At 41.3% G+C, this 22701-nt stretch overlaps 3 protein-coding genes across 4 annotated transcripts; 1 reads left to right on the forward strand and 2 right to left on the reverse strand.

Moving 5' to 3' along the window:
• Positions 1-2123: 2123 nt before the first annotated feature.
• On the reverse strand, positions 2124-6721 carry vps72a (vacuolar protein sorting 72 homolog a). Its single transcript, XM_062410554.1, has 6 exons — positions 6359-6721; positions 4815-4967; positions 4183-4303; positions 3896-4072; positions 3108-3252; positions 2124-2973 (listed from the first exon to the last, which is right to left on the reverse strand). The coding sequence occupies exons 1-6, from the start codon at positions 6473-6475 to the stop codon at positions 2583-2585; spliced, it is 1104 nt and encodes a 367-aa protein (XP_062266538.1). The 5' UTR covers positions 6476-6721; the 3' UTR covers positions 2124-2582.
• A 1120-nt stretch (positions 6722-7841) lies between these two features.
• LOC133972055 (leucine-rich repeat and immunoglobulin-like domain-containing nogo receptor-interacting protein 1) lies at positions 7842-13421 on the reverse strand. The gene is made up of 3 exons (XM_062409243.1): positions 12999-13421; positions 10416-10492; positions 7842-10301 (listed from the first exon to the last, which is right to left on the reverse strand). Exon 3 carries the CDS (start codon positions 10276-10278, stop codon positions 8461-8463), a length of 1818 nt encoding a protein of 605 aa, XP_062265227.1. The 5' UTR covers positions 10279-10301; positions 10416-10492; positions 12999-13421; the 3' UTR covers positions 7842-8460.
• A 2677-nt stretch (positions 13422-16098) lies between these two features.
• On the forward strand, positions 16099-22546 carry LOC133972877 (procathepsin L-like). Of its 2 annotated transcripts, none has more exons than XM_062410485.1 (8): positions 16099-16204; positions 16797-16917; positions 17002-17124; positions 20399-20551; positions 20631-20855; positions 21110-21275; positions 21946-22051; positions 22145-22546. In XM_062410485.1, the coding sequence occupies exons 2-8, from the start codon at positions 16798-16800 to the stop codon at positions 22242-22244; spliced, it is 993 nt and encodes a 330-aa protein (XP_062266469.1). In that variant the 5' UTR covers positions 16099-16204; position 16797; the 3' UTR covers positions 22245-22546. The 2 variants fall into 2 exon arrangements, with proteins under 2 accessions (XP_062266469.1, XP_062266468.1); XM_062410484.1 differs by having other exon boundaries at positions 16196-16283.
• The last annotated feature ends 155 nt before the right edge of the window (positions 22547-22701 follow it).

Here is a 22701-nt window from a genome sequence, read left to right on the forward strand (position 1 = left end):
TTTACTATATGCTGGTTTAGCTGTTTGTATAATAGCAACAGAATTAACAACATACGTTATCTTTCTATACTAAGAGGAACTGATGCAGTATTTTTGTGTAGAGCACAACACATATGGCTTTTTGGGAACGGTGACAATATCTGAGGAGTAAAGAATTTCTAACGCTGATATATCGGCCAACATGTAAATATACATTTGGCAATGATTCCAAAGACGTCGTAATCAAGCCCTTATGTCAAAGAAATATATTTGACATTTAATGTTTAATCTATAAACTTTAAATAAAAAAACACAAATACACCTAAATATATATAACTTGAATAAAAAAAATACACATCTTTTAATGTGAAATTCAAATGCACTTATTTTTTGCATTATTCTATAAAATATAAGATTTCTTATTGGCACATATCAGCAAATATATAGGTGCTTGATACCAATATGAAAATAAAAAGTATACGACAGTCAGGCTCTATTTTTGGTTAGAAAATAAAAAGTGTTTCTAGCTTTTCAGTTTTGAGGCTTTGAAGCTTTTCTTGGACCCTTTCACCATTTGATCAACAAAACTATTATTCACTTTCTCAAAAATGAATACTTAGCAGATTATTGGATGTAAATATAATTCTTAGGTGAACCTGGAGCCATTTTAATACCATCTTATTGGTTGATAAAGTGTCAGCAGCTTCTCCTTCTTCTTGCAATTGACACTTTTGAACACACATCATACTTAAAGCCTACGTAGATTATTATGGAGAATGGACATATAGCGTCAAAGATATTCATCTTGCAACTGATTTAAACTTTTAATTATAAAAAGAAAAAAATTCCATTTTCTAAATCCACAGGCAGGCTAAGTTTAGAGAAATATGAAGCATCCACAGTAGTTGGTCTTAGATCAGGGACGTGGAGGTAATTTCAAAATGCATTTTCTCCTGAGCAGCAGACATAAAAGAGCTGAAGAACATCAGGCATGAAAAGGCCTGGTTACTTAAAACCGAGCGAAGACGTGGCCGACTGTTTAGCGAGATGCTCTGTTGAACATCATCAGGACATTACAGGCTCAGCAGGAGAAAATATGCTCGAGTGCAGCTCGGCCCCTTTGGCAGAAACGTCAAATCAGAAATTTGGGAGCCTTCCTGCAAAAGGTAGAATATTTCTGCCTGAACCATCTGCTGGAGGCTTCAGTGACATGAAGGCAGACGCAGCAGGACTGGTACCTGAAAAGAATTCAAGGTCACCCTCGTCCATCACGTGACCGGCTGAAGAACGAGCATCTGCTCAACCTTGATGGTTTTATCCTAATAAACACATTGTAGGTATTTATTTGTATTTTTGAAGTGTGGATTTTGCCCTCACACTCTGAAAAGCTTCTGGACAAAACCTTTACATTTTGTTTTGTTTCTCAGTGGGATGTTATATAAAAATGAGAAAGCATGAGATGGCCAAAAGCTGCATGACCCCGTGAAGGGGAGTGCTCCCTCTCCGAGGGGGTCGAAAGGTCCAACGCTAGCCGAGCACTAAGTGGAGTTCAGGGTGACTGTTCCTCAGTGAATGTACTCCGAGAGAATCCATTTAAACTAATAAAGGCCCTGGAAGTCCAGCAGTGTTCTCTAATGTAACACGGGGCCAGACTGGGGCTTAGACAATTTTGAAATTGAACAGAAAACCAGACATTTCACCTTAACAAATGTGTAACCAGAACAAATGTGGGCAAATGCTTGTAAATCAGTTGTCTGGCTTATTTAGACGTTATTGAATGTCATATTTCCCCAGAAGTGACCAACAGATGAAATATAAATCTGATTAAACATTAAACAAATATATTGTCATTATTTGTCATTAACAAACCATACAAGGTTTTCAGAATTTTAAAGCCTCTTTTAAATTTGAGAAAAGAAAAATGGATGTAAGTATTTATAGCTTTAAAAAGCCTTGTGTCTCCTGTGAGGGTTTGGAATGAAGGAAGAAAATAAGGTTTTGGGGGAATATTAAGCTCTGTAGTATTTTGATTGCATTGCAGGTTTTTTGCAGTTCATTGTTGTCTGAGTCATTTCAGTCTAACTGATGTTTCAGTGTTTGATGTTCATGAACACCAGTTCATAAAAAGTAAATGTAAATTATTCAAAGTTTCAAATATTTATTTTTTTAGTTGAGATGTATGTACATTTGTAGAAACAAAATATCTGAACAGTAAAAAAAAGAAAAAGAAGAGGCATATCCTTATTTTAAAAGAATCAAAGCTGCCAGAGTGCAGATGTAAACGATTTTGAATCACAACGACAAGTTGAAAGTTTGCATGCTCTGTGTTGATTTTACAAAACAAACTCTTACTCAGAGAATCACAAGTAAGACTGTGTGTGCAGTTTGAAGGGAATAGACCAACTGGTTGGTTTTTCACTGAGTTGCTGTACTGCAAGGAAAACATTTCCAAGATATCACCATTTATTATTCCAGCAACTGTAACGTGACCATCGCAGTGACTCCTCGGTCCAAAGATGTCAAATGCTTATGATGTTTCCCTCATGTCACACGATCCAGTGACTGTACCTGAACACATTACTTAAACTCCTCAAAAGTCCAACCTATGTTCCAACCCCACTCTGCTTGACCACCACTTTCTGACGAGCGCCCTTCGACGCGGAGGAGTCAAGTCCCGTCAGCCCTCCCGAAGTGTTTGGAAATCCATGAGCAGCCACGTATTTGCGGTACGCTTCCCGGATGATGCGAAAAGCCCGTGTGTTAGCGTAGGGTATATCGGTGACCGGGTCTCGGTACAGCGCAGCCTTGTGGGTGACAGGACAAACCTCCTGGACGGGGAGCGGACGGCTGGACTGCGCGCTGCGGAGGAAGGCCGCCTCGAAGGCCTCGTCGTCACTGAAGGTGATGTAGGTCCGGGAGCACAGGCCTCCGGCAGCCTGCTGGGCCGCTGAGGTGGGGTTTTGTGGTGCAGCCTGAGGAACATCTTGATCCAACCTTTGAAAAATGACAAAATGACAAAATAAAAATTACATTGCTGCCGAAACAAACCTCAGGGCTACAGATATATATTGATTCCACTTTCTTCCAGTTCTTTTTTTCCGTTAAAGTCATCGTGAGCTCATACGTACCCTTCAACATCCACATTCTCCTCCTTCAGGACTGAGGTAGAGACGAGGGGCATCAGGACGGAATGGTAGCGGATGGTCGGTCCCTCGAAACGCCGCTTCTTGTGGACTTGTTTCTTCTTGTCGGCCTCCAGACGCTCATAATTCTCTACATGCAGAAAGTTAAATAAATCGGCGCAATCCATACTTTAGACTTATTGCAATTAAGTGAAAGAAAAAGAGACAACTTGAGAAAAAGACCTGTCATCTTATTACTAATTTAGTAAGAATAATGACTATTGAATTCATCCTTGTACAACATTTAGTTTACTCTGTTATGTTGGGCTAAATGGATTCCTAAATATTCTGAATAAAGTTGGTGACATCTGTTCCACCACACACTCCCATACAAATTCCTCTTTAAATTCATATGGACAGGATATGGAATAAACACGTCACTAACCATATCAGGTGTAATGTCTGTTTATGAGGAAATATTACTCGACATAATGTTAATATAAGGATACTTAGACTTTTGATTTGGTTAGCTAACTTTTAAGCACAGTTATATTGATATAACTTTTGCTGTTTTTGTAATAAAGCCTAATTAAATTGATGTAAAGAGCAAAAATGATCCTGATGAAGTCAGACAGTTTTATTAAAAATCATTTATGGTATATATTTTTTTAATGATGTCAGCAACCCAGGTGATTACTGCATAAAAAAGGGGCAATTTATACAAATGTAATGTATATATTTAAGCTTAAGCATTAAAACTTCACAAATACGTGTGACCAACACTCTTTTCTTACCTAGAGATCGAATGTTGAGCTCAGCTGTGATCTTGGCCCCAGCCAGCAGCTCCTCCTGGGTGAGGGGCCGGTCCCGATGAGCACCTCTCCTCCTCCGGGGGGCGTCCTGACGCTCTTGCAAGCGCAGGTTGGTCTTTCTGGTGTGTTCACTGGTGGACTGTCGCACAGACTTCCGAGCTATGAAACGATAAAGGCATACAGCTCAAACAAAACCAGAGATGACATTTGGTTTACAGGGACGCATCTTAAATTGTGTGGTTTTTGTGGGAGGTGTGTAACCAGCTTACGTTCACTAAAATCTTGGAACTCTGGTGGAATCCTCCTTTTCAGCTCCACTTTAGTTTTCTCAGTCTTCTTCAGTTCCTCAGACGGTCTTTTGGGTTTGGGTTTAGCAACCTTTATAGGTTCCTTGAATTAAACAAAAATAAAAGCCATTGTTTTTGAAAATGTATGACAAATCAGTAAAGTCCCAACTCTCCCAACAGCAAGATATAAATTCTTGTGCGCATAATATAATGTAATTCAGAAGTGTGGTGGCAAAGCTAAGTCAATTATCCTTCTGCTCCCCATGGCTTCATTTGAAAGAAAAGCATTTGGCAGCTAATTGCTCCAGTGGAGCTGCACGTGCTATTGGTTGCAGAGCAGCCACAGAAGAAAGCAGCTATTAGTGGTTCATATGTGAAATAGTGTGAAAATATACAAAAGAACACATATGCTAAGAAAAATACTCAAAAGATAAAGCACAGGAAATAATAGCTGCCGACTAACTGCTTGAAAATTGGTTTTAGAGTTTCCATGTCTATGTTCGGAGCAAAAGACAGTCATTAATAATGCTTAGTCATTCAAAAGGTCTCTTCTAAATTCATGTCCTAGTGCAGGGACTTGATTCAGAGTCTGACAGCTGCTGAACTGATGTTACCTTATAAGCTTTAGTGACAACTCGGCTTTTCCGCTTCGGTGCGTCGTCCTCCTGGTCGCTGTCTGGCTCGTCTCCTTCATCGATGTCAAAGTCACTGTCCACCTCGTCCTCCGTGTCTGAATGTTCTCCATGGTACTCATCGTCTCCTGATTCCTAAAAGGACACAAACAATTCAGAGTTTAGGTGACGAAATAGGATTAAGAGACTACCTAATCAGACTAGCCTTTCACACAGTTTTCTAAAAGTGTCAGGAAGAGTGACTGAGGCATCTCAGGATTCGTTTGATCCATCAACTCCTGTCGCCCTCGGCTGAGACGTACATCAGAGCAGCTGACCCGTCACTGTCAAATCCCCCTACACAAGGTGACCGCTGATCCAACAGCCGTTAGAGGAACATGAGCTCGACTGCGAAACGAGGAGACAAATCTGCATCTTAAAATATAAGTCTTTTATCACGTGGCTACAGTAAAGCTTGTGATGTTCTGAAACTTCATTTATCTGGAAGCCGTTATACTGTAGCTTCTCTTCTCTTTCTCGGTCTAAAGAGAGAAAGACACTTTCATCCAGTCTTCAAAGATTTTACAGATCTAAAGACGGAGTGCCAAGATATTTTGGAGTAGCGGTCATGTTTTCAAATGAATCACGTTGGCATGGCAGAGCTGACGCATGTCTCACCTAATGGGACATTTTGGAGACACTTCATTTAGAGTGCCTTCAATGTTAGATTTTTCTGTTTATGTAAATCAGATTTTTGAATGTGTTGTATTTCCTTCACACAAGTAAAGGACAGTTGACAACTCTCAGACCTGACAAAGCTAAGATGTATTTGTCCCACTCTCAAAATCCTGCAGACGGAGAAATGTCCTTGTTAAACACTGAGTTAAGTTTTATCTTCTAACACCTAAATGTCAGATGTATGATTAACAGCAGAAATTATTGCATGAACACAGTTAAAATTTAACAACATTTAGCGATACAGAGACAAACAAAAATACATTAATACACACTCAGCTGCCAGGTCATAACATGCACACAGATATAAAAAATTCCTACATGTTGGTGGGATTATTTCTATGGAGACTAAAGTGAAAAAGGAAATATTAAAAACACCTCATTGGGCCTCTCCCAAACCAAATAATTGCTTAATCTTAACACAATATTTCCCAAACATTCAATATTCCATATTGATGTGCAGGGTTATTTTAATGTTTCGATTTGTGACTCTTAATAAATTATTACTAAATATAGAAATATCTTCTTTCCATAATTAATAACACACTGCTATTGTGGTCTTCTCCAATTCATCGATTCATCTAAGACACATGCACACATCCCTTAACCCTCTCATCATCTATAGTACATCTATCAGGGTATTTCTTAAAGGATTAATAGATTATATTTGAATATAAAGTCGACTACAACCTCATAAAGACTCATTTAACAACATCTCCCTTTATGCTGCAGTGAAACGCCTCCAGCAGGCGAACTGGATGCTAAAGCTAACACATTAGCTCCCTCTGTGTGAATTCAATCGGCTCACTCACGTCGTTAAAGCCTCCATACGTGGTCTTGTAGAACTCGTCCTCTTCTTCTGCGTCCAGTAACTTAGACATGCGGTTTCCCGCAGACGTCCTCGGTTCGCGATCGACTACGAGGGTCATGGCTGCAGATTTCTTACCTTCAGCTATGAATCTGGTAGCTAGCGTCGTGCTAACCGGTGTAAACTACGGGAGTTTATATCGCTTCGTTGCTACTATCTGTGGTTACTTGGTTTTATGTTAGCATTTATATTGTGCATCAGTTTAATGCTCTTTAAAGTCGCGTTAATACGGTAGACAATGTTGTTGTGGTCTCAGCCAAATACAAAGCTAATGCTAGCTGCAACTAGCCGCTGCTTTCTGAAACATTTCCGGGTAAGGTGATGCAGTTCCGGCTGACGATAAAAAAAATAAAGGGTTTTCATAATAAAATTGCTCATCATTTATTTGGGCCCGACCATTGGCAGGCACTGACAGACAGTGAAGTCCTATTGAAATTGTAAGGATTTTTTTTTTTTTTGTTTTGTACATTTTTTTTGTTTTGAAAAAATTATTATTATTACCTCCTGCGCAGAAGTCAACTGCGCAGGATTAATTTCATTTCATCTGGCCCGAGCACTGACAGACAGTGAGGCACTATTAAAATTGTAAGGATTTTTATTATGTTATATATCGTAAATTATATAACATAATATTTTAAGTTGTGTTTCTTTTCTATTTCCTTTTTCTTTTAAATTTCATTTGAACATGTTCTTATGTTACTTCAAATGTGCTCTCTTATATAAAAACATTTTTTTTAGTAGTAGTAGTATCACTGCTTTTATTATTATTATTATGCAGAGCGTGTGAGATACCAAAAGACAACACGTGGAGGTGAACGTAGCATAGCTGTGTGGGCTTTTCACGACACAGAGGTAAACAACAAACACTTTAATGCATAGGGCGTTGCGGTTTAGCGGTGTGCTGCAGTTGACTGACCGGGTTATTTATTAATTTTGACTTGAAAACCAAGCTTCTTTAAGACTAACATGATAATTCACCTCGTATATTTGTTTACACAATTTTCATTAAACATCCTTTGGTTCTATCATCATGGAAACTTGTGCTGTTGATGCCTGGAGACTGAGCTCATGTATTACCATGGCAACAGAATGACTTGGCTGAACCACTTTGGTGATGAACATTATGATTTTTGTTCATCATCATATCTTAACGAAAATGAACGTGCCACATTTTACTTTCATTTGTGTAATTTAAGCTACATGTATTTGAGGTGTTGTGAGACTTTCAGGTGTCGTATGAAAAATTACCTGCACGGTGAAATTGTTCTCAGCAGCAGCAAACAAGATATTTACTGTGCCTGATCATTTCTGTGTGTGTGTGTGTGTGTATGTGTGTGTGTGTGTGTGTGTGTGTGTGGACTGAGAATACAGGAATAACGACACCACAATGTACATATTTGAAAGCACAATGATTTTAATGTCTGCTCTTGTTTTTCTACAGGAGACACATGAAGGGATATATTGGGGGAACAAAAACATACAAAAATACAGTGCACAGGTCTGATAAAGAATGAGTACAGTAGTAAATATGGCAATTTCAGAATAATAGCAAAAAATTTAAAAACAAATAAATTAGAGTAAAAAAGACATGCAAGTGTTTTAAACATTAACCTTAACATAAGGTTTCTCTGTTATATTCTTGTTATCTACTAAGTTAATATCTATATCTATAAAACTGAAAAAGAAAAGAAAAGAGATTTGAAGAATTGAACCAGACAGGCATATGAACTGTTGTATTCTACTTTTTGTGTACTGAGATCTCAAATAGTTTCTATTTGACAACGGGAAATATTTGCAACAGGCAGTCAACAAATAAATGTAATATATCTACATTTTGTATTTTTTATTCCACTGACTTTGGTTTAAATTTTTCCTAGATGAGCAGAAAGCAGCAAAAAAAATAGTCTTTGCAACAGAAATATTAGGTAATGTTCTCACACATACATGAAAGTATACATTTTCAGCTACTGCACACAAATTAACATGCCCTTAAGAATCAACTGTGATTTATTAGAATTGCTTAGAATTGACAATTTCTTTATTGACTCATATCAGTTTCATGGTGAACCTGCTTGTCTCCATATAATTCCCCTTGCCCCCGTTACTGCTCGAGCCGGCACTGCGCGGCACGTAGGCGATGGTGGCCGTGTGCTTCAGTTGGCCTTTGCTCTTACTCCAGAAGAACATGAAAATGAAACATACACTCACAGAACTGAGAAACGAAAGGAGGCCAATGGCTGCTGCTATCAGCAAAGTCTTGACATCAAACGGGTGTTTCTGATTTCCATCCACCCCCGGAGCGGCGGACGGGAGGGAGAACCAACCTTTAAAACGAGATGGCGACGGAAAGGCTCGGACTCGAAGGCTGACGGCCAGGCTGACATTTCCCGCCGCATTGGACGCCACGCAGAGATAAGTGCCGCTGTCTTGAGGCTGCACATAGCGAACCTCCAACGAGCCATTAGAGAGAGTCCGAATTCTACCAGTAGGCGTTAAAGGTCTCAGCAGTGGGTTTAGCCAGCTTACAGACGGCAGAGGGTCACCTTCCACATCGCAGTAGAACACCACCGTGTGCCCCTGATCCAATTTCACTACTTGAGGTTTGCGGTTCAGAATCTGCGGCCGGCGACAGGTGAGCAGGACCGGGAGCTCGGCGTCAGAAAAGTCCAGGAAATTCCAGGCCTCCAGCTGGAGAGAGGTAGTGCAAGTGGGGGACCGTCCGCCAAAGTCCAGGTGCAGGCGTCTTCGCACCACCCACAGCAAACGGCAGTCGCATGCCAGTGGGTTGTTATCAAGCCCCAGAGTTTTTAGGGCGTCCACTGATTGAAGAGCACCGGCCTCGAGGGTGGTGAGAAGGTTTCTAGATACATTCAGCAACTTGAAATGCGCTAGCCCCCAGAATGCTCCGATTCCGATGCGTAGCAACGATCCGCCGACCAGATGGAGCTCCTGGAGCCGCAGCAGGTCTCCAAGCAGGTTCCCGTGAATGTGGGTGATCGGATTGAAGGAAAGGTCGAGGTGCACGAGATATACCAGATGATGCAAGGGGACGTAGGGCACGGCACTGAGGTTGCAGTGTGTGATAGTGAGGGTTGTGAGGTTCAGGCCGAAGAGGCTGTTCCCCGTCAGCGTCTCCAACCAGGGGCAATGAGAAATGGACAGCACCTTGAGGCGCACGAGATGATGGAAGGAATAGTTTGGCAGCGTGGTGAGGCCCAGGCGGTGAAAGCGAAGGCTCCTCAGCACGCCGAGCTGTGTGAGCGCCTCCGTAGGCACAGCAGTGAGGTTGCAGCCGTCGATGTGCAGCTCCTGTAGACTGGTTAGTCCAGAGAAAGCTTGATGAGAGACGAAAACAAAGTCGTTATCCGCTGCTATAAGACACTGCAGGGCGGCCAAGTCACGGAACGTGAAATCGAGGAGAACGAGGATCTCATTGCTGCTGATGTCCAGCAGCTGCAAGTTTGGCAAACCGGCCAACGCGCCAACGGGAATAATCTTCAGGCGGTTGCGGGCGAGACGCAGCGCCTGCAGGCTTCGCAGGCCGAGAAAGGCCTCAAGTTCGACTACAGCCAGAAGATTGTCACTTAAATCCAAATCTAAAAGTTGTGTCAAACTCTGGAACTGCTGATGCACCAGAGTCTTGATGTTATTGTGCGTTAGGTTGAGTGTTTTGGCGTCCTGAGGCAGATCGTCCGGCACCGTGCTGAGTCCACCGCGAGAGCAGTTCACCTCCAGCAGCTCGGCGTCGCAGCGGCAGGACTGTGGACACGGCCGGCGAGTTTCTGACGTCAACGCCACTGAGACGGCCAACAAGTAGAGAACTCCCCAGCACAACGCCTCGGACATCTGGTGACGTGCCCGCATGTGAGTGAGCGAGAGAGAGGCAGCTGAGGAAAGAGGGAGAGAGGGATTCATGTCACGTCGGGGGGACTGTAACTTCCTGCAACACAATGATACAACAAATTGACAATATCTTATATGTATAAATCATCTTTTCTTACCTCTCAGCGAACAGGAAGTAGCTTTTCATAACCCGGCAGCTGCTGATGTGGGGCCTGTCTTCATAGACTCACAAACACTGGAGACAAAATCAGACAGAAAGGACGCTGTCAAATGATGGAAGATGATGATGATGATGATGATGATGATGATGATGAGGGGGCCACAAAACTGGGTAGAAAGATGTGGTATGAGTCATAATATTGCTACTGGCACCACAGACGCACACATAACCCTCACTATATTTCAACAAGTTGTAGTTTTGTTTGTGAAAAGCACACTCAACATTTTAAGTAGAGATTTTAATTTGTGGCTGTTCTGTGAGACTCAAGTCGTCTGGCTGTGATTTAACCAAGATAAACCTCTAAACTTCTAAACCACCGTTAATTAAATGTCTGACCTCTATAAGAGCAACACCAATCAATCAGCAGAGCTTATCCCCTTATACACAACTTAATGCAACTCTAATGATGCGACATTAGACTGACTCATCTAAGAGGCCGCCATGCTGTGGATGGTTTTTATTTCAACTTGACAGCTCCGCCGGGAATGAATCACATGAAAAGCAGGAACAGGTTGTCACGACAGATTGTCCTCTCTTGTTTGATTTATGCAGACTGAACGCAGAAAGAGGGAGACGGTGTAACCTTCCAACCAAGTGAAGCATCACACGGACTTAAACGCTCAATTATCTGCGGGGTCCACAATTACAGCAAACATCATCCGTCTCCTGGACAAATTACAATATCAAAGTGGCAGCATTACCCGGGCTCATTACATTGAGTTTGTCAGGTTTTGTTTGTTAGAGGTCGTGATTACAGGGAAGGCTGTTTGCAGGCGGATTTAAAAAAGCCCTTTTGCCATTTTCTATAATGTTCTGCATATCTCAAGGCAAATAGATTTCACTTATATGCATAATAATGTAGAAGCAACATACTGATGAGGACGTGTGGTGGCATTTAAGGCTAAATATCACTCACAAGTTAAACATACAAACATCAACTGTGTAGGATTTAGATGATGATTCAATAACAGATCAAACATGCACTCTAGTCTATTTTTTTGTTTCATTTAGAATTGATTATTCCTCTGTGTTTTTTGAATTGTTTTATTGTTCTTTTATCTGTTATGTTTCTGCATTGCTGAGTGTGATCTGGCTTTTCTATGATTTATATTTCCTATTATAAAAACAATTTGTGAAGTAAATTTCAGCTCATAGAAATAAATGTATATTATCATCACCATTATTTGTATGATGTGAAATATATTAGGCCTCTATTTAAGGAGAGGAGGATCAATACAAGACAAACATTTTCATGACTCATATTTAATAGTGTTATGAAAGTGTCATAATTCACAAAGACATTTTTTGTATGTTATATTTTTCTCAAACACATCAAATAATAAAACCTTGGATTTCAGGTATGTGCTCAGATCTAGAGGAACTGGAGTGAATAAAAATAGTAAAACCTTCCAACACAGATTAAATCATATTGAATAAAAATAACAATAACAATAGTTTAAATTCTACGTTAAATAGTTCTATATTAAGACTATTTATTGTACTGCTACTCATCCAATCAAAACATTTTATTTACAGTTTATAAACCCAACACTAGGAGGCAGCAGACGCAGGAATACATCAGTCCACTAGTTTGAAGGGATGTTGACCATCTGCAGGATTTTTCTGTCACTGCATCAAAGTCGACTGTGACTGTTCAAACGTTACCGTCACATATTTCATGACCATCACAACTAATGGATTCCTGCGATGGTCTCGTCACGCGAAGTACGCAAACAGTTGATTTATTCTCATGTGGAAACAAGTATCTGAAGGCAGCAGACAAACTGTAAATCTGTAAAGAGAAATGACTAATGCAGCAGCTCCTCGGGCAAAATGTGTTGTTCACATATCATCCACCGAGAGAGCGAGAGAAGAAAGAAAAAATAGACATAACACCTTCTAGTGGGAAGCCACCCTCAGCTTTGACAGCTCCCCTCGCATGTTGTTGTGCAGGAGGATGCAACACTTAAAGAGCGTGTGTGGACAGAGACGGTACAAGGAGAGCAACAGGAGGATTGACTGCAGATACATTATCAGTAGAAATATAAAAGAATATCAAATATCAGTTATGTAAAGAGTGAATGTTATTTTTCTTTCTTTTTCTCATCCCTGCAAACTAATTTGTTTTGGTGCCACAATTAGTGACTTGATTTAAATCTCCCGGTGATTTCTCACATCAATCATCTCAATTTGAAACTTGTGGCGGCCCCGAGGAAACTTGGTCTGACAATCAAGATGTCGTCGGACCAACAGGACAGAGTGAGGCAGGAGGATTGAGTTTTCAGGGTTTGAATGGGCCCTGGGTTTTACAGGCTGACCGCTGCTGATGAGAGACACAGGACTGATGGAGGCTGACTGCTGCTGAACTCCTCTGGGATCACAATGGTTGAATTGCAGTCACTTGCTGTGGCTATTACAGCTGAAGCTCAATAACTCAAATTATGTCACACAAAAAAAAAACTACACAAAATTGCAGTGATTTGTACGCAAAGAGGGAGGGAAATCAAGTACTGTGACTCACCGTCTCTTCACCGTGGAGGGCTCCTCGTTGCGATGGCTCCAGTTTCACAGTTTTGTAGTTAAAATAGAAACCACCAGAGTCTGTTTGCAGAACGTCACTTTTCCCCGCCTCAGAAAAACATCCAGATGAAACCTGCAACGCGAGAGAAACACACGCACGGTGAGAAGAACGCCTCATCCTCCCATTGTGATATTTTCCAATTGGAAGCGCTGTGATGCTGCAGCTCAGTTCCTCTGTTGCTTTGCTGTCCTCATGGCAACAACAACAATCTGGCTCTGCACGCGCAAGTGCATGCTGGGGGGATTATATGCACGCGCTTGTGGACAGCGTCCAACGCGCTGCGCTGGATGACGGGAGGCGGGCACGGGTCAGCCAAACGCGGAGATCGAGGGGGCCACACCAGATGGGCACGAATTTAGGAACTGACACTTGAAGAATATCTTTTATCTTTATCTCCTTCGCAGCCATTTGAAAGTTTGATTGTGATCTATATACTATATGTTTTTTGTAAAGTCATGTTTTAGTGCTGCAGGTTAACACAGTAATTGAACAATCAATGTTTAATTGTCAGATAATAAATTAGGTGGGCGTTAATGGTTATGGTAAATGGTTTTGTATTTATATAAAGCTTTTCTAGTCTTGATGACCACTCAAAGCGCTTTACAGCACAGTTTTACATTCACCCATTCACCAATTCATACAGTGCATCTAGTCACAGCACTTTGTTATTCTATGGGGGGGCATTCAGGGTTCAGCATGTTGCCCAAGGAAACTTTGGCATGCAGATGGGTCAGACTGGGGATCGAACTAGGCGGTGGTCTAGTGGCAGAAACTTGGACTATGGGCAGAGAAGGTCTCTGGTTCGTCTCTGGTTCGACTCCACGGAGAGACAACAAAAGACGAACCTGGATTGATCTGTCCAAAAATCCAAGAGTCTCCCTACCCTGTCTAGTGCCCCTGAGCAAGGCACCTAACTCCCCCAACATCTGCTCCCCGAGCGCCGTACATGGTCGCTCACTGCTCTGTGTGTCCTGCACCAGATGGGTTAAATGCAGAGGATAAATTTACCTACCAATGCATGAGTGTGTTGTGCATGTGTTTGGTATAAATAAACTAATCTTAATCTTAATCTTCCGGTTGGAGGACGACCACTCTACCCCTCATCCAGAGCCGCCCCATTAAGTATTTAAACAAATCAAAATGTGGTGGACACAGGGTCTGAGGCTGCAGTTATATCATTGATCAGAGATTAGTCAATTAACATTACTCAAGCACGTTTCTATACAAACTGAGAAGTGTGTATTATGTACATATTCTGTATTATTTTATTATATTTTTATTATATTGCCCTTTTCACTTGTATTCTCTGTCTCGTACTGACTCTGCTGCTGTAACAAGTGCATTTCCCCAGTGAGGGATCAATAAAGTTTCATCTTATCTTATCTTTAGTCAATAATTAGATTTCTGCAGGTACAATTTGAAAAATTGTTAAATACAAGTTTGGGTTCACAGACCGACAAAGCACTGAGATCAGAGAACACATGATATCTTTATCATTATATTCATGGCATTACCACATACTTACTATTGATCGATGAATATACATTATAAAAACTGAATCAGTGAAGGAACAGTCCTCTTTCCATGTATGAATCTTTTTCAGTTACCTTATTATCAGCTATTATCAGCTGCTTCTTTTTTTTTGATTTGCCTCACAGCAGATCTATGTGGAGTTTCAGTGGGAGGTTGTGGGTGTTAACATCTCTTATGAATTCAACATGTGCTGACATTTTTTCTTTTCATGCAGTTGAATCCTCCCACGTCTGTACAATACTTGAATAATTTTTCTCTTGAACAGAACAGGTGAAAATTAAACTGTGAATCTTGATGCCCCCCCCCCCCCCCCTTTGTTCAGTCAAATACTCAAAACACTTTGATGAGCAAATGCTTCTGCAGATTCTATAAAAAAGTTTAAGCAATAGAAGAATGGAAACAATCAGGTGTGTGATTGGGACGTCTCAATGCTGCAGGATTATGTGAAGAGTGTGTGTGTGTGTGTGTGTGTGTGTGTGTGTCGACAGGAAAGATGCACGATCACCACAGAAGAAAAGGCCACTGCTGAGTCAGGGACTCACCATCTGGTACCTCGGGGACGCTGTGCTCGTCAGCGAATCTCCGTCCAACCCCGGATTCCGGAAGAGGAGAGATCAGAGATCAACGCCAACTATACGGCCTCCACCAAATCAAAGTTGCATAATATCCTCCTGACGTACCATCATCCCCGCAGAGAGGCCGGCTGTGACTTCTGGGAGTTTCCCTCCTGTAGATGGTGTTTTTTGAGTTGTTCCCATTTTTTCTCGAAATCCGAGAAACAAATAGAAATGAATGAACATTTAGTCGTATTTTCATCATATTATTAGTTGTTCATATTATTTATTTTCTTTCTGGCTGAGAGTTGGATGATTCTATTGCTCTCTCATGATTTGTGGTTTAGCGTACCTTGGCTTAAAGACTGGAAACAGAGGGAAACAGGGAGCATGGCTTAAAATAAGATAATCAAAATAAGCCTGTCAGCATCTATCAACTCACAATCGAGTTTATTATGATATTCTCTCATCTTATTTCTTAGATCTGCACAAGAAAAAATACGTAAAATTATATGTTGTGGTTTTTATGGTGGTTTCATTGCCTGACAACTTGGCAGTGACAGAAAAAACAATGATCCAGGCCTGGAAATTTAAACAACTAAAGTAAATAAAAGGCTTCAAAACTGACTGAATTCACAACATTTGCCTGACAGCATCATCAGCACTAAATGTGGGTTGTGGTTTTCTCTATTCTCACTTTAACCAAGTGAAATGTCAAAGTGCTCGACCGTGAGTGAGAAAACAAGAGACAGGTTATCTCAACTATTTAACATTAGATTCACTTTCACTGTTTCATTTATCTACTGGCCTCTTCCTATCAATCAGCCTCTGTCGCTTGCACGCCTCGGACTGGAGAGATATCTCGGGCCACTGCAGCAGCTGGTTGAGAATTAGATCCACATGACGAGCCAGTGGGGGGGGGAGGGGGGGGGGGCAAGAAAAACACTGTGTAAGAAAAATTGAACTTCCTCTTCAAAGTGTGACGGTTCTCTTGTCCGATTGAACACGGTTGCACTTTCTTCTTGTGACCAAATATCCTGCTGATTATTCTGCAACAAGGTAAACGGTTTATTTGATGTTACGACACAACGTTGTTGGGCTCGTTTGTGTCGCAGAGAAAGACGATGAGAGATCACAGGTTTGAATTCCTCCTGTTTGAGGAGAAGAATATTTGTGTGTCTTCTATTGAGCAGCTTTGACTTTATTAGATTGTTGTAAATAATGTTGAGGTTTCAGACTCGGTTAACTGAGCCGTTCATTTTTCATGACTGTTGATGTGTACTTGTGAACGTTTCTACTCTACAGAGTGGGGGACTTCAGTTTATTTACTGTAGGGATGGGAAGTCCAATTCACCGTTCGATAGAAAATACCAAATTACTAAATCTTTAAAGTGTATTTGTGGCGCTTGGTCCGAATTAAATTAGAATCCAGTTTATCTGCTCATCTGTTAATGGTCCTTCACAAATTCCCTTTAAGTGATGTTTGAAGTGATGTTTTTGAGAGTAATTTTACTGGGAATTTGTTTTATTTAATCAAATATTGAAAACTATATTGACAAGTAGAATAATCCCATCCCATATAAGACTCACATAGGGGGCATGATTGTGATCACTCACATTAAGTGATCAGTTTTACTTTCTTCCTTCACAGGATGCACATTTCGCATGTGGTGTTGCTCTTGGCCCTTCTGGTCCTCGGCCACTCTTCACCTGCTGTAGATAAGACGTGGGAGGAGTGGAAAGTCAATAATCGCAGGGTTTATGACGACGAGGTGGGACTTCTCTTTATCGATATACACACATAACAGCTCCCACTGGTAGACCAGTAGTTCACCCAGTCATTGCTGGTGTTTCAGATGGAGATCAGCTTCAGGAGAGCGGTGTGGCAGAAGAACCTGAACCTGGTGCTGAGACACAACCGGGAGGCGTCAGCAGGAAAACACAGCTTCACTTTGGGCCTGAACCACCTGGCGGACATGGTACGAGTCTGCTTCAACACAAACACCAATGTTTTGACAATAGGAACTTCCGACTTCTCGGTTTTGGATAATGACAGAGAAATGTGTTTTAATGTGGATAATTCATAGACTTACAGATAATAAGCTTATTATTATCTGGATTCACATAGATACAGTTCTACTTATTAGCAAAACTATGTAGAAGGTGTGTATGTTGTATTACAGATGATTTATAATAATCAACTTAGTGTGAAATGACAAGTGCAGCACCTTTCTTGTGCTCTGTATGAATGTGGATGTGAGGTGTTGAAATGCAGTGTGAACTTAGTAAAGACAAAGAGAAGAGAAAATAAACCAAATGTTGAATTATTTTTTTTTTTCTGATAAATAGAAATCAAATTGCAAATTCAAACATAAAATCTGATCAAAATCTTACACTAATATATATTTTTTTGCATTAGCTACAAATTAAATACCTGCACAGACTAAAATCTAACACAATTGTACTTTGATTTATCTATATTTCACTTGTTTTCTTGCACAACCTTGTGTAGTTAACTGTCTAACTGTATTTTTGCTCTGTTCATCTACATACTTAGCAACAGTGAACTGAATTACTGCTTCAATACTAGAAGGGATCTCAGTGGAGCACAAACCTCCACCGACTCCCAACAGTCTGTTTAAATCCTGAATCTGCCCCTTGGTCCGGATCTGTGTCCAAACTGAACGGGTTGGTTTCTTGGCCCACGTCCCAAACATCCAATCAATCAATCAATCAAATTTAATTTGTATAGCCCATATTCACAAATTACAATTCATCTCATAGGGCTTTAACAGGGTGTGACATCCTCTGTCCTTAACCCTCAGCAAGAGTAAGGAAAAACTACAAAAAACCCTTTTAACAGGGTAAAAATATGTAGAAACCTCAGAGAGAGCCACATGTGAGGGATCCCTCTCCCAGGACGGACAGAAGTGCAATAGATGCCACGTGCAGGAGAACATCATCAATAATCAAAGTCTCTAGCAGCATTGATGAAGCACAGTCCATGCTCAGCAACCATCTAGACCACGATCCACCATCCAGACCAGACGCCACTTCAGTCCTCAGTCACCGTCCACCGCCGCCCACCAGGAGGACCCATCACAAGCCACCACTGCGGTCCTGGTCCACCGCCCGTGCCCAATGCCAACGCGACACAGGGTCCGCCACCAGCACCACGATCAGCCCACATGACTCAGAATCCGCCACACTGGATCCAACACCGCGACCCCCGGTGCGCGATCCACAAACCGTAATCCATGGTGCGGCCACAGAGGCCCTGGATCTGCGGGTGATAAAGCAAAGGGATTCCGGGGAAGGGGGATAGGGATGGAGAAGAGGAAGGAGAAGCTGGAAAGAGAAGCTCCGTGTGTCATGTGTCATAAAATAGAACAAGTAACGTTCTGGCGCACTAATTAGCTCTAACTATAAGCTTTATCAAAAAGAAAGGTTTTGAGCCTACTTTTAAACGAACAGATGGTGACTGCCTCCCGAACTGAAAGTGGTAGATTATTCCACAGCCGAGGGGCTTGATGGCTAAAAGCTCTGGCTCCTACTCTACTTTTAGAGAATTTAGGGACGACAAGTAGGCTTGAATTGTTTCATGGAATTCTGTTCTGCAGTTTTTGCGTAATCCTGTTGAAACAAACAAATCAAACAGTCGGGTGGAAGCATAACTTCCCTTTTGGAGGTAATAATCCTGGCTGCAGTACTGTGCACATCCTACAACTCACATGGCTTTAACAGCTTAAGATCAAATAGTTATATAACTAACAAAAAACTAGTAATCCATAACTTAATTTATTCAATAAAAAGGAGTTTGCAGCCAAACAATGGTCGTCCAGCAAATAACAGACAGAAATGTGTGTGTGAGACCTCTGGTGGATACAAACTTCATGACAAACATTTTAGTCAGAAGACACAATTCTCCTCACACTGTGACACCACACTGACTCATAAATAAAGTGAATTCATTGACCTTCACTGGTCCAAGGCAGAGCAACACTGTTAATCTGCATTTAAACCTGCACCATGTGGGCTTAATCTAAAGGCCTGATTTAAAGCTCAACCTATAGAACAGCTCTAATCTGACTTTATACTATCTGATTAAATTAATCCAGAAGAGGCTGCTGGGCCAATCTGGACAATCAGTAGCGTTATATGACCTATACAGATCATGAGGGGAGGCAACAAGGTTACACAAATTCATCTAAAAAGTCAAATTTTGATATATATATAATTACTATAGGTCTGCATTTTCTTCCATATTATAATTTCTCTCATTAAATAGTTGCTCTGACGTCACAATTTCAGCTACTTCAGTTTAGGCATTTAAATAAATGAGGATTTAAAAGTGGGAAAAGCGATTGAGAAAATCCTCTAGAATCTAGAATTTACAATTTACAGTATCTTCTGATATATACAAGAGTTACAACAATTATGTATTGATAAAGATGCACTGGAGGGTACCGGAAAGAAGTTGTTTTGTATCAGGAGCCTGAAGACAGCAGGAAGCCTGAGGAGAGTGGAGGTGTGGAGGTGTGACGTGTTGACGCTGCAGGAAGCTGGAAACAATGATTCTGAGACATTCAGGCGTTTGGCCTCAAGTCAAAGATCCCGAAGGACGAGGTGACAGTTTCTTTTGAGACAAATAAAGGTGTCTGGATTAATTAAAGTAGGATTATTGTCCAATTTGACAGGAGACACACACTGTGCAGCAAGAAGTAATTGAAGTCTTGGACATAATCATAATAATGATAATGCTGGACACAAATGAAAAAAACACGTGTGCAACAGTATACACATTCACACGGGGCACTTATGTGCAGCACTTTCTCTGTCATGGTTATGTCAGGAAACAACGAGGGAAACTGTTGAAACTTCCACTTTGTGGTTAAAAGACAACGTATGCCACAGATGGTGGTCGGTGGTTCGATCCCCGCTTTCACCAGTCTGCTTTCCGAGGTGCATAGAAACGGCAGATGGCAACTGGCAGTGTGTGAACGACAATGTGTGAACGACGTGTTATAGAAAAAGCGCTGTGTATAGTAACGCTGACTGAATGTGTGTGAATGGGTGGATGTGACTTGTACTGTGAAGCCCTTGGAGACGTCCATGAGATGAGAGGTGAATCCATTTAACCGGCTGATACAAAATATTCCAAGAGAAAAAAACGGGTCCAGACTTAAGTAGAGATGTGTGTTAGATTTCTGCATTGTTTCCTTTCTAGTGTTTTACGGTCCTCTTTCTGTTAAGACAGCCGAGGAGATCAACGAGAGGCTGAACGGTTTGAGGCCGGAGGAGCTGCTTCTTCTCAGGAACGACACGTTCAAGAGAGCGAGCGGCTCGGCGACGCTTCCGAGCGTTGACTGGAGGAAGTCGGGCTTGGTCAGTGCTGTGCAGAACCAGGTAAGGAATCAGATGAGCACAACCGGATGAAGAACCTGCGACGAGAACTGTGGTCATTGGGTTTTCCTCTCTTCAAAAGGGCTTGTGTGGGTCGTGCTGGGCCTTCAGCTCTCTGGGGGCTCTCGAGGGGCAGATAGCGAAGCGGACCGGCGTCCTCGTCCCCCTGAGTCCACAGAACCTGCTGGACTGCAGCACCATCGACGGCAACCATGGCTGCAGAGGAGGATACATCTCCAAAGCCTTCACATACGTCATCCGCAACGGAGGCGTCGACTCCGAGAGGTTTTACCCCTACGAACACAAGGTTGTCCCCTGGAAACAACCGGGTCCCAATTTACTGTTTTGTTATTTAACTTGTTTGTTTGTTGATTCTTTTAGTTTTTTTTTATTGCAGTATTTTCCAAATATTTTATCATTTTTTACACAATGGGAATACAATTTAGCTGCAGTTTTAGCTGTAAGTCTGTTAATCAACTGTGTAATATTGTGGTGTTATACATGTTTTAACAACACATTCATCCCATTTCTGATTTCATGTCGTCTCATTTCTCTGTGTAGAACGGGAAATGTCGTTACTCTGTGAAAGGAAAAGCCGGATTCTGCTCTAATTTCCACGTCCTGCCACCAGGGGACGAGCGCGCTCTGCAGGAAGTGACGTCCTCAGTGGGACCGGTCGCTGTGGCTGTGAACGCCATGCTGCCGTCCTTCCACCTGTACAGAGGAGGTGAGGCTGGCTCTCATCTGAGAAAACTCAAACCCTTTATTTGTAGTGAAGTAAATCAGTCACTGAACATGAGGTTTCTGTGTAAACATAACGATTATATCATGTACAATTGTTTCCTATTGACATTTGGCTTTTAACTCATTTATCCTTTGTTGATTTCAGATTTGTAGAAGTACATCCACTATATTAGGAAATCTGTCAAACAAGGAATGAGTCTGATTTTAATTTACAAGTAAGACTGTACTTGTAAAATACAAATACTGTCAATATTTCAGTTTTATGAATGGAATATCATGTGATATTCTCCTCTGATTCTGCATTTGAAGCTCACACTGTCGTTATAAAGTGGATAAATTAAGTTATCTCAGCATTTATACAGTTCCCAAGTCTCTAAAGATGACTGGACACGACCTGTTGCTCTGCATTCTTTCCAAAATGTTTCCTAAATAATTGATTGATTATTCTTTGGGTCTAATCAGATCAGATGTTAAAAGGGGTTTAGGGTTACTTTAGTTTGGCAAATCAAATATAATGTAAGTTCACAGCATGAACTCATCTCTTACATTTAACTTCTGAGGCGTCCCTCAATCTTCAAACATCAAGAGGGTTTGTGACACTTGATCATTTTCTCATCAACTGTATCATGTTATTAAACTTATGAATCTTTCAGGTTTATACAACGTCCCCAATTGCAACCCGAAGCATATAAATCACGCCGTCCTGGTTGTGGGCTACGGCACCGACAACGGACAAGACTACTGGCTGGTGAAAAACAGGTGACTGCTGCCTCTTCTGACCGGATAGTTGAAACATGTGACTCCACGTGTATGATCAATACTAAATCTGACTCTCTGTTCTTGGGGTATCAGTTGGGGAACTGTGTGGGGAGAGAAAGGCTTCATCCGAATAGCGAGGAACAAGAATAACCTCTGCGGCATCGCCAGCTTTGCAGCTTATCCAACTCTGTGAAAACGTCACCGGAAACATCTCATCATCATCTTTTTTTGTATTCAATGTCAAAGATGAGATTGTAGATGCTGTCCTGAATGTTAAAAAGAAATCACAAAAAGGTAAATTTCACAAAAATGATGCTTTCTGCCATGGTGGCCTTTCTTACAGATGATTTTAATTCTTGAATGATAATCAAGGAAAACTTGCTTTGTACTCTTTTGCATATCTCATAAGTTTTAAGTGTATTTGTGATATTGTGTGTTTATTTGAATCACAATGTCCATGATGTAAAATGTACCCAATTGAATAAAACAATGACTTGTCACCATCTTCCTACATCTCATCTATCACATTATTCTTCATTAAACTTCAGACTCATATTGAATCAATTGAGAACAGAAAATCCCACAGGGTGTAAGGAAGGAGGAGGAAGAGAGGGAGGAGGAGGAGGAGGAACTGTGTTGTACTATAAATA

The sequence above is a fragment of the Platichthys flesus genome, chromosome 17 (genome assembly GCF_949316205.1).
Source record: "Platichthys flesus chromosome 17, fPlaFle2.1, whole genome shotgun sequence".
In the NCBI taxonomy this organism is placed as follows: Eukaryota; Metazoa; Chordata; class Actinopteri; order Pleuronectiformes; family Pleuronectidae; genus Platichthys; species Platichthys flesus.